The following is a 12,062-nucleotide window of genomic DNA, read 5'->3' on the forward strand; positions in this document are numbered from 1 at the left end:
TTCCAGAAAAAGAATTCAGAATAATGATAATGAAGATGATCCAGGACCTCAGAAAAAGAATGGAGGCAAAGATCGAGAAGACGTAAGAAATGTTTAACAAAGACCTAGAAGAATTAAAGAACAAACAAACAGAGATGAACAATACAATAACTGAAATGAAAACTACACTAGAAGGAATCAATAGCAGAATAACTGAGGCAGAAGAACGGATGAGTGACCTTGAAGACAGAATGGTGGAATTCACTGCTGTGGAACAGAATAAAGAAAAAAGAATGAAAAGAAATGAAGACGGGGCTTCCCCGGTGGAACAGTGGTTGAGAGTCCGCCTGCCGATGCAGGGGACATGGGTTCGTGCCCTGGTCCGGGAAGATCCCACATGCCGCGGAGGGGCTAGGCCCATGAGCCATGGCCGCTCACCCTGCATGTCTGGAACCTGTGCTCTGCAACGGGAGAGGCCACAAAAGTGAGAGGCCCGCGTACCACAAAAAAAAAAAAAAAAAAAAGAAGACAGCCTAAGAGACCTCTGGGACAACATTAAATACAACAACATTCGCAGTATAGGGGTCCCAGAAGGAGAAGGGAGAGAGAAATGACCAGAGAAAATATTTGAAGAGATTACAGTCGAAAACTTCCCTAACATGGGACAGGAAATAGCCACCCAAGTCCAGGAAGCGCAGAGAGTCCCATACAGTATAAACCCAAGGAGAAACACGCCAAGACACATAGTAATCAAATTGGCAAATATTAAAGACAAAGAAAAATTATTGAAAGCAGCAAGGGAAAAATGACAAATAACATACAAGGGAACTCCCATAAGGTTAACAGCTGATTTCTCAGCAGAAACTCTAAAAGCCAGAAGGGAATGGCATGATATATTTAAAGTGATGAAAGGGAAGAACCTACAACCAAGATTACTCTACCCGACAAGGATCTCGTTCAGATTCGATGGAGAAATCAAAAGCTTTACAGATAAGCAAAAGCTAAGAGAATTCAGCACCACCAAACCAGCTCTACAAAAAATGCTAAAGGAACTTCTCTAAGTGGAAAACACAAGAGAAGAAAAGGACCTTCAAAAACAAACCCATAACAATTAAGAAAAGGGTCATAGGAACATACATATCGATAATTACCTTAAATGTGAATGGATTAAATGCTCCCACCAAAAGACACAGGCTTGCTGAATGAATACAAAAACAAGACCCATATATATGCTGTCAACAAGAGACCAACTTCAGACCTAGAGACACATACGGACTGAAAGTGAGGGGATGGAAAAAGATATTCCATGCAAATGGAAATTCAAAGAAAGCTGGAGTAGCAATACTCATATCAGATAAAACACACTTTAAAATAAAGAATGTTACAAGAGACAAGGAAGGACACTACATAATGATCAAGGGATCAATCCAAGAAGAAGATATAACAATTATAAATATATATGCACCCAACATAGGAGCACCTCAATACATAAGACAACTGCTAACAGCTCTAAAAGAAGAAATCAACAGTCACAAAATAATAGTGGGGGACTTTAACACCTCACTTATGCCAATGGACAGATCATCCAAACAGAAAATTAATAAGGAAACACAAGCTTTAAATGACACAATAGACCTGATAGATTTAATTGATATTTATAGGACATTCCATCCAAAAACAGCAGATTACACTTTCTTCTCAAGTGCACACGGAACATTCTCCAGGATAGACCACATCTTGGGTCACAAATCAAGCCTCAGTAAATTTAAGAAAATTGAATCATATCAAGCATCTTTTCTGACCACAACGCTATGAGATTAGAAATCAATTATAGGGAAAAAACATAAAAAACAAAAACACATGGTGGCTAAACAATATGTTACTAAATAACCAAGAGATCACTGAAGAAATCAAAGAGGAAATCAAAAAATACCTAGAGACAAATGACAATGAAAACACGACAATCCAAAACCTATGAGATGCAGCAAAAGCAGTTGTAAGAGGTAAGTTTATAGCTATACAAGCCTACCTCAAGAAACAAGAAAAACTCAAATAAACAATCTAATGTGACACCTAAAGGAACTAGAGAAAGAAGAACAAACAAAACTCAAAGTTAGCAGAACGAAAGAAATCATAAAGATGAGAGCAGAAATAAATGAAATAGAAACAAAGAAAACGATAGCAAAGATCAATAAAACTAAAAGCTGTTTCTTTGAGAAGATAAACAAAATTGATAAACAATTAGGCAGACTCATCAAGAAAAAGAGGGAGAAGACTCAAATCAATAAAATTAGAAATGAAAAAGGAGAAGTTACAACAGACACCACAGAAATACAAAGCATACTAGGAGACTACTACAAGCAACTCTATGCCAATAAAATGGACAACCTGCAAGAAATGGACAAATTCTTTTTTTTTTTTCACAGTACGCGGGCCTCTCACTGTTGTGGCCTCTCCCATTGCGGAGCACAGGCTCCGGACGTGCAGGCTTAGCGGCCATGGCTCATGGGCCCAGCCGCTCTGAGGCATGTGGGATTTTCCCGGACCGGGGCATGAACCCGTGTCCCCTGTATCGGCAGGCGGACTCTCAACCACTGCACCACCAGGGAAGCCCTGGACAAATTCTTATAAAGGTATAACCTTCCAAGACTGAACCAGGAAGAAATAGAAAATATGAACAGACCAATCACAAGTAATGAAATTGAAACTGTGATTAAAAATCCTCCAACAAACAAAAACCCAGGACCAGATGGCTTCACAGGTGAATTCAATCAAATATTTAGAGAAGAGCTAACATCCATCCTTCTCAAACTCTTCCAAAAAATTGCAGAGGAGGGAACACTCCCAAACTCATTCTATGAGGCCACCATCACCCTGATACCAAAACCAGACAAAGATACTACAAAAAAAGAAAATTACAGTCCAATATCACTGATGAATATAGATGCGAAAATCCTCAATAAAATACTAGCAAACAAAATCCAGCAACACATTAAAGTGATGATACACTATGATCAAGTGGGATATATCCCAGGAATGCAAGGATTCTTCAACATATGCAAATCAATCAATGTGATACACCATATTAACAAATTGAAGAATAAAAACCATATGATCATCTCAATAGATGCAGAAAAAGCTTTTGACAAAATTCAGCACCTGTTTATGATAAAAACTCTCCAGAAAGTGGGCATACAGGGAGTCTACCTCAACATAATAAAGGCCATATATGACAAACCCACAGCAAACATCATTCTCAATGGTGAAAAACTGAAACCATTTCCTCTAAGATCAGGAACAAGACAAGGATGTCTACTCTCACCACTATTATTCAACATAGTTTTGGAAGTCCTAGCCACGGCAGTCAGAGAAGAAAAAGAAATAAAAGGAATACAAATTGGAAAAGAAGAAGTAAAACTGTCACTGTTTGCAGATGACATGATACTATACATAGAGAATCCTAAAGATGCCACCAGAAAACTACTAGAGCTAATCAATGAATTTGGTAAAGTTGCAGGATACAAAATCAATGCCCAGAAATCTCTTGCATTCCTATACACTAATGATGAAAAATCTGAAAGAGAAATTAAGGAAACTCTCCTATTTACCATTGCAACAAAAAGAATAAAATACCTAGGAATAAACCTATCTAGGGAGACAAAAGACCTCTACAAATTCAATGCAATCCCTATCAAACTACCAATGGCATTTTTTACAGAACTAGAACAAAAAACATCTTAAAATTTGTATGGAGACACAAAAGACCCCGAATAGCCAAAGCAGTCTTGAGGGAAAAAAATGGAGCTGGAGGAATCAGACTCCCTGACTTCAGACTATACTACAAAGCTATGGTAATCAAGACAATATGGTACTGGCACAGAAACAGAAATATATATCAATGGAACAAGATAGAAAGCCCAGAGATAGAAAGCACATATGGTCAACTAATCTATGACAAAGGAGGCAAGGATATACAATGGAGAAAAGACAGTCTCTTCAATAAGTGGTGCTGGGAAAACCAGACAGCTACAAGTAAAAGAATGAAATGAGAACACTCCCTAACACCATACACAAAAATAAACTCAAAATGGATTAGAGACCTAAATGTAAAACTGGACATGATAAAACTCTTAGAGGAAAACATAGGAAGAACACTCTTTGACATAAATCACAGCAAGATCTTTTTTGATCCACTTCCTAGAGTAATGGAAATAAAAGCAAAAATAAACAAATGGGACCTAATGAAACTTAAAAGCTTTTGCAAAGCAAAGGAAACCATAAACTAGATGAAAAGACAACTCTCAGAATGGGAGAAAATATTTGCAAACGAATCAATGGACAAAGGATTAATCTCCAAAATATATAAACAGCTCATGCAGCTCAATATTAAAAAAACAAACAACCCAATCCAAAAATGGGCAGAAGACCTAAATAGACATTTCTCCAAAGAAGACATACAGATGGGCAAGAAGCACATGAAAAGCTGTTCAGCATCACTAATTGTTAGAGAAATGCAAATCAAAACTACAATGCGGTATCACCTCACACCAGTTAGAATGGGCATCATCAGAAAATCTACAAACAACAAATGCTGGAGAGGGTGTGGAGAAAAGGGAACCTTCTTGCACTGTTGGTGGGAATGTAAATTGATACAGCCACTATGGAGAACAGTATGGAGTTTCCTTAAAAATCTAAAAATAGAATTACCATATGATCCAGCAATCCCACTACTGGGCATATACCCAGAGAAAACCATAACTCAAAAAGACACATGCACTCCAATGTTCATTGTAGCACTATTTACAATAGCCAGGTCATGGAAGCAACCTAAATGTCCATCGACAGATGAATGGATAAAGAAAATGTGGAACATATATACAGTGGAATATTACTCAGCTATAAAAACAAATGAAATTGGGTCATTTGTAGAGATGTGGATGGATCTAGAGACTGTCATAAGGAGTGAAGTAAGTCAGAAAGAGAAAAACAAATATCGTATATTAACACATATATGTGGAACCTAGAAAAATGGTAGAGGTGAACTGGTTTGCAGGGCAGAACTTGAGACACAGATGTAGAGAACAAACGTATGGACACCAAGAGGGGAAAGCAGCGGAGGGTTGGGGTGGTGGTGGGATGAATTGGGAGATTGGGATTGACATGTATACACTGACATGTATACACTAACATGTATAAAATGGATGACTAATAAGAATCTCCTGTATAAAAAAATAAATAAAATAAAATTCAAAATTTCCAAAAAAGAAAAGACAAAATAGGAAGATTTTGAGCAAGACTAATAAATAAACCAAGGGGGCAGGCATAGATAAATCATATTAGGAATTAAAAAAAATTGCAGATTGAAAAAAAAAAGAAACCATCACCAACTTCCAGAAAGCTAACATCAGAAAATATCTATGAAATATATGGTTTATCAAATTCCACAAAAACAGATCTCTTGATATGCTGCTAAAAATAGAAGCATCTTAAATGCCTCTAATGGAGACTATACATTGTGTGGAAGGAGAGGATTAAGAACATTGTGAGGGATAAAATGGTGGAGACAAGGAAATTAAGTGTTGCTGTGGGTTGTTTAATGATAAAATGGGAATCTTTTGCCTAAAATTGTGTATAGTTTTGAGATTTTAAATATATTCATTCTTATATTAATGAATAACCATGTCTTCAAAATCTAATCTATATCTACCTATGTTTTTTTCTTATTGAATTTAATCTTAGACTATATACCAGCTATTGTCAAAGAATTGCTGTATTATGTAAATCTGGAAGAACGGGAATGGGGTTTTCTGAAAATGTGGAATTACAATGCTTCCCTCTTATTTTTCTATTCAGCTTACATAAAGCCAAAGATAATCTAAGTGTTTCTGCATAAAGTCAAATACTCTTTCCTTTAGCCCTTGACAAGAAAATATTTACCTCTTTCTGTTTTCTGTGCCAGCATCAGTGACACTTTCACTACCCTGATTGTTCTAGCTTGAAACCTCCGACTTTTTGAACCTCCTGCATTCTCTCCTTTGGCTTCTGCAAACAGTTAATTGGGAAGTCCTGGTAATTCTCCCTCTGCCAGATGGGCTAACATCTGTTCTTCCCTTAAGATGTGGTCCCAACACCATCACTGTCTCTAGGAAGCTCTGTTGAACCCCTGAGCCCAGGTGGCCCCTCTCCTTTATATTTCCACAATACTTTGGGGATGCCTATTTTATCACTGAGCTTGCCACATCTAATTCTAATTATTGCCAATAATATTCTCCTAGGGCAATGGTTCTCAAGTTTCGCCACATATTTGGATCATAAATACTTAATTAAAAACCAACTAAATCAGAATCTCTGGGGAAGTGAGAGCCAGGCCAACGTACATACTGTTAAAAGCAGCACTTCTCAAATTTTAATATGCATAAAATTCACCTAAAATTCTGCTTTTGTTGAAAAGCAGATTCTGATTCAATAGATCTCAGGTGGGGCCTAAGACTCTAAAGTTCTAACAGGCTCCCAGACACAGATGCCACTTATGCTAAATCAGCATAAAAGTTCCCCCAAATGGTTATGTATTTTAGAACATGGGTCCCCAACCTTTTTGGCACCAGGGACCGGTCTCGCGGAAGACGATTTTTCCACGGCGGTGGGGCGGGGGAGGGGCGGTAGATGGTTCAGGCGGTAATGCGAGCGATGGGGAGCGGCAGGTGAAGCTTCGCTCGCCCGGGGGGCCCGCCCGCCTCTCACCTCCTGCTGTGCGGCCCGGTTCCTAATAGGCCGCGTGGCCCAGGGGTTGTGACCCCTGTTTCAGAAAATAGCATCTTCCTTATCTGTATCCGTATCCACATCTATATCTTAAGCTCACAAACTTTTACCCAATATAAGACCACTTCTTTCTACTCCGATACCTCTACCTGCCACCACCTTTTCAGGTATGTAGAGGTGTTGAGAACTGTCTCATAAATCAGAGTTTGGGTGTCAATATTTCAGCTGTAACTGGCCTTCCTCACTTCTATTTACAAGTGCATCCTTCCCCAGCTGTGCCATGTCCATGTTTCTGCGTTAATCTTACTGGACACAGAGAAATGCTGAGGAGCATTAAGACAGCATGAGAAGGAAGGTCTTGCTACCTTTGCTTGTCCTTCAATTTTTTTATTATTATTAATTAATTTATTAATTTATTTATTTTTGGCTATTAACCTATTTTTGGGTCTTCATTGCTGCGCGCGGGCTTTCTCTAGTTGCAGCGAGTGGGGGCTACTCTTCGTTGCAGTGCTCAGGCTTCTCACTGCGGTGGCTTCTCTTGTTGCGGAGCATGGGCTCTAGGCACACGGGCTTCAGTAGTTGTGGCTCGTGGGCTCTAGAGCACAGGCTCAGTAGTTGTGGCGCACGGGCTTATCTTCTCCACGGCATGTGGGATCTTCCTGGACCAGGGCTCGAACCCATGTCCCCTGCATAGGCAGGCGGATTCTTAACCACTGTGCCACCAGGGAAGTCCCTGTGCTTCAATTTTAAAGCATGATCTTGTATATTCATTTCATTGTCACTGCAGCCTCCAGACTCCATCTCCTGCTGCTTCTTGGATGCTTATGTGACTTTCTTTTTCTCCTTCTACACCAGGTAGCCTCTTGCTCCCATACCCATTCTCACATTTTCCCCCATTGTGAAGTCACTGTCATCCCTATTGACTTACCTCCAAATAACTGGAACCAAGGAACACACATATAAACAGCTGCTTATAATGTAAAAACTTCTTTCTTCTACTTTAAGTGTATTTGCTCAACCACATTACTTTTCCTTAGTTAATGCTTCTATCTGTTACATGTACAGATCAACCTTTTCAGTTTTAGGTCTCAAGAATAGGCTCTAAGTAGCTATTATTTAGTAGGGCTAATGGCACAATTTAAGGTTCTATTAGCCTTTGTACACCTTTATATACCAATCTAACCACATTCCTACGGTTCCCAGAGTGTGCACCAAGGCACCCTGGGGTGCAGCAGGGAACTCACTGCAGCACCAGGAAATATTTTATTTTATTTTATTTTATTTTTATTTTTATTTTTTTTTTAGATGTTGGGGGTTGGAGTTTATTAATTTATTTATTTTTGCTGTGTTGGGTCTTCATTTCCTTGCGAGGGCTTTCTCTAGTTGTGGCAAGCGGGGGCCGCTCTTCATTGCGGTGCGCGGGCCTCTCACTATCGGGGGCCACTCTTCATTGCGGTGCGCGGGCCTCTCACTATCGCGGCCTCTCTTCTAGTGGAACACAGGCTCCAGACGCGCAGGCTCAGTAGTTGTGGCTCATGGGCCTAGTTGCTCCGCGGCATGTGGGATCCTCCCAGACCAGGGCTCGAACCCGTGTCCCCTGCATTAGCAGGCAGATTCTCAACCACTGCGCCACCAGGGAAGCCCCCCAGGAAATATTTTAAAAATTTGAGGGAAATAACAGCAACACGAGCTATCAGACATCTTGCGAATTACTAGCTCAGCGTAGATCACAGTTTCAACAGTAGGTGGTGCTACATTCCTTTCGATGATGTCATATATTTATTAAGATGGGTTTCCCACAGTGCCCGTGTTAAAAAGCAAGTACCGTGTGAAAATCAATGTGGAAAAGGAAACCAGGGGTCGGTGTCCAATCTGAGAAGTTGTGCAGATTCCAATACGTGCCCACATTCCATTAGGAAGTAACTGGTTATTTAAGAGTGAAATAAAAATATTATTTTTTCTATTAATTGTTATTTTGGTTACTTATTTGTTAGAACATAAATATGTATTAAGTTGTTTGGGTCTAATTATTCCTTTTGGCCTAAGGGCATTGTGAAAAAATTATCGAGATGTTACAGGCATTGCGAACCAAGAAAGGTTTGGAACCTCTGCTATAGTCTAATTTTTTTTTCTCCCCCAAATTTCTTGACCTTGTGGATTTGGATAATCTCATCAGGTACCTGTTTACTCCAAATCTTTTTAAAGTGGACCAACCTGTTGCCACATGAGAACGAACCTTTTTTTTTCTTTTTAAATATTTATTTTTTGTCTACGTTTAATTGTGGTAAAAAACAAATTGTAGTCTAATCCCTTTGTCTGTTGATAAAACATATAGTCCAAAGACAGATTCAGGAAAATGCCTTATCAATAGTTCAGGAACACCTCTTACATGCATCTGATGTAGCAATGCTGGCACCTACGATAACTTCAATTATTGCCCTTGACTTTTTTTTTCCAGTGTATATTTTTTATGGGTTATAACTTCAAGGATGTGGGGCAGGGGCAGATAATGATGAGGAAAGGAAACTTATCTTGCTGCCAATAAAATATCCAAATCCAACAAATCAAACTGAAGCTGTGATTGTGAAGGGGTTTTCCCACAGTCCTCTACATTTGCCAGCCACTGAGAGATCCGTTAATTATATCATTTTACTTTTTCAATGATATAAAAGTCAGTAATCCACTTCCATGCATTACAGACAGATTTAATAGAGTGTATACAATGGAGTTTTCATCAATAACTTCTTTCTGCACCTACTACGTGCCAGCCACTAGTTCTTGTCTCACTTTACACTGCAACTCCATGCCGTAGGTAGGCATTGCTCCATGCATTTTCTAGATGAAGAAACTAAAGTCTGGAAAGGTTAATAACCTGCCGTGGGCCAGACAACTGGCAATTGGCAGCACAGCGATGCAGCCTCAGATCTGCTTGACTCCACAGCTCGCAATTTTTCCCCATGGCAATATTACCTCTCACAATTATAATCATAAAACTGATTCTTCTGAGGTTTTATCCATTGTTGCTTCTAGTATTTTGAAATATCTGGCCTTTTTTTTTTTTTTTTGCAGTATGCGGGCCTCTCACTGTTGTGGCCTCTCCCGTCGCGGAGCACAGGCTCCGGACGCGCAGGCTCAGCGGCTTTGGCTCATGGGCCCAGACGCTCCGCGGGATGTGGGATCTTCCCGGACCGGGGCACGAACCTGTGTCCCCTGCATCGGCAGGCGGACTCTCAACCACTGCGCCAGCAGGGAAGCCCTACCTGGCCTTTCTTTAAAAATACATGTATTTTTATGTAAAATGGCATCACAATTTGAGAAGAAAAAGAAAAGAAAGGGGGGATCAATTATTTAAATACAGCACTTTAAAAAACTTAATCTTCTATAACAATAATGTTATTTGTATTGTAGAAAGTGCTTTAAAGATTATAAGATTATTGTTATTTTTACAATAATTTTTTAGCCTCTTTAGTGTAGTGCTATTCAAATTTCCCAGAGGAAATGGAGTGAAGTGCAAGTAAGTGGACTGTCTTCAGCAGTCACACAGTATGTGAATTTCACAGCAAATACAAGGTTAGACCCTTGGGGATCCATGTTGATGTTCACCCCTTCACTGAATACTTCCTCTCCTACTTTATTCCACATTAATAATTCACTTCACTGGAACGATGCCTGGTTACCTCAGCCCAAGCCATGGATGGCTTTCCTTCATTTATTGTGGTAAATGCTTAAAGAGAATATTGGCACAGGGTTATTCAGGGATATTTGATAACAGATTGAAGCGTGAACATGCAGCCCCTGGAATCTGTAAAATTTATGCTTTTTGAGTGATATCCAAATATAGATGTTCTAAAATTGTAGCTGTAATCATAAAGACATTTTATCATCTCTATTATGTTTGTTCCCAGTTTGTTTATGTAAAGGATGTATGACAATTATTTTTCTTATCAATACCATGTTCTGAAACAGAGAACCTACGAAGTACAAACCTGTGTCCCTGTCTTTTTTCACTTATTTGCGGGATGCAGATATTCTGCAGTGGGAATGTAGCTGATGATAAAATTTCAGTGAAACTCATGATGACAGTATAACTAAGCTGGTTCCCTGACTCAGCTCCAGTAATCTGGAAGGGTTGTAATAAGCGATACGTCCTCATTTTACTTTCTGGAGTCAATAAGATGGTCAGATGATATTTTGAAATAACACCTTTACATAACCATTTTTTCTCTTTTGTGAACCTTGCCACAATTAAATCATAAGTTTTGAAATGCCTGGCTCTTGCCAATTATTGGAGATAAGACAAAACAGCAGCAACAGCAGTAACAACTAAATTTAAGGCAGTGGTGGGTTTTGAGGACAAAGGGCTCCATTTGCTCAGAGAATGGATGGCTCTGTAGGTAGCAGAGTTAAAAAATAGTTAATTTGAATGTGGCCAAAGGACTAAAGCTCAGAATGTTTCCTTTCACAATGAGAAAAAGGAAACTTCTTTTCCTTACAGCTTAATCGCTCTATTCCTATTTTTTTTAATACATACTACTTTATAGAATAGCTGGACCACATTTTTCAAGCTAAAGTAAAAATTCAAGGATTTATGATAATCCTATGCAGCTGGTTGTAGGTGTTTCGTTTTCAGTGGAAGCATTTCTCTTTCTTTGTTGCAGTGCTAACATTTCTCAGCTTCTTGCTACAGTCTTCCTGAAACTACTCAAGTGAAAAAAAAAAGTCTTACCAGATAAACAACAGTTCTTACTGTACTGGGGGAATATTTCACATCTTCCCCATCTATTTATGAGAAGTAACTTCTTCAGGCTTTTAAAACCAGAATGTCAAAGAGCCCAGTGGAATCCTACCTTGCCCACGTACTGATAATCGGATCCTGTGTATTCCTCCAGCAGAAAGAACTGATTCCACATCCAGCTCCTTTTCGAACGGTTCAGCTCATTTTTGCTGTTTCCAGAGAGCTCCAGGGCCCTTTTCTTTGCCGGGAAACCACTAGTCCTCTTAGATAATGGAGTTGAGAAAGCCGGGTAGGGCTGGCCAACCCAAAAGAGAAGCAAGAAGTATCGGTAAGTTCTCATTTTGATGACACAGTCCAGTCTCTGAGTAGTGGGTACCCTTCTCCCTGAAGTGTCTTTTTTCACTGCACTGTATCCAGCCTCATTCCTCCTCTCTTCCTTAATGTTCTTGGCTTGGCTCTCAGAGGATATCTGGAAAGAATAATAACATATTAAGCATTTTTAGAGATGCTTAAAATTCAGCGTTAGAGCAAATAAGCTCTGGGAAAAAAAGAGGACATAAATTTGAATAGCAAAACAACAAAAAATAAA

At 39.3% G+C, this 12,062-nt stretch overlaps 1 protein-coding gene across 1 annotated transcript in view; it reads right to left on the reverse strand.

Annotated features, from left to right (window-relative positions):
• LOC307052239 (cadherin-6) overlaps positions 1 to 11,828 on the reverse strand; it is a gene marked incomplete at its 3' end in the record, with an annotated part of 57,573 nt that extends 45,745 nt beyond the window's left edge. Inside the window, exon 1 of the mRNA XM_079703070.1 lies at positions 11,586 to 11,828. Coding sequence (XP_079559196.1) covers positions 11,586 to 11,813 — 228 coding nt within the window. The 5' untranslated portion in view covers positions 11,814 to 11,828. The remainder of the gene's footprint in view (positions 1 to 11,585) is intronic.
• Between the last annotated feature and the right edge of the window lie 234 nt (positions 11,829 to 12,062).

Source organism: Hyperoodon ampullatus, assembly GCF_949752795.1.
Source record: "Hyperoodon ampullatus genome assembly, chromosome: 4".
In the NCBI taxonomy this organism is placed as follows: Eukaryota; Metazoa; Chordata; class Mammalia; order Artiodactyla; family Ziphiidae; genus Hyperoodon; species Hyperoodon ampullatus.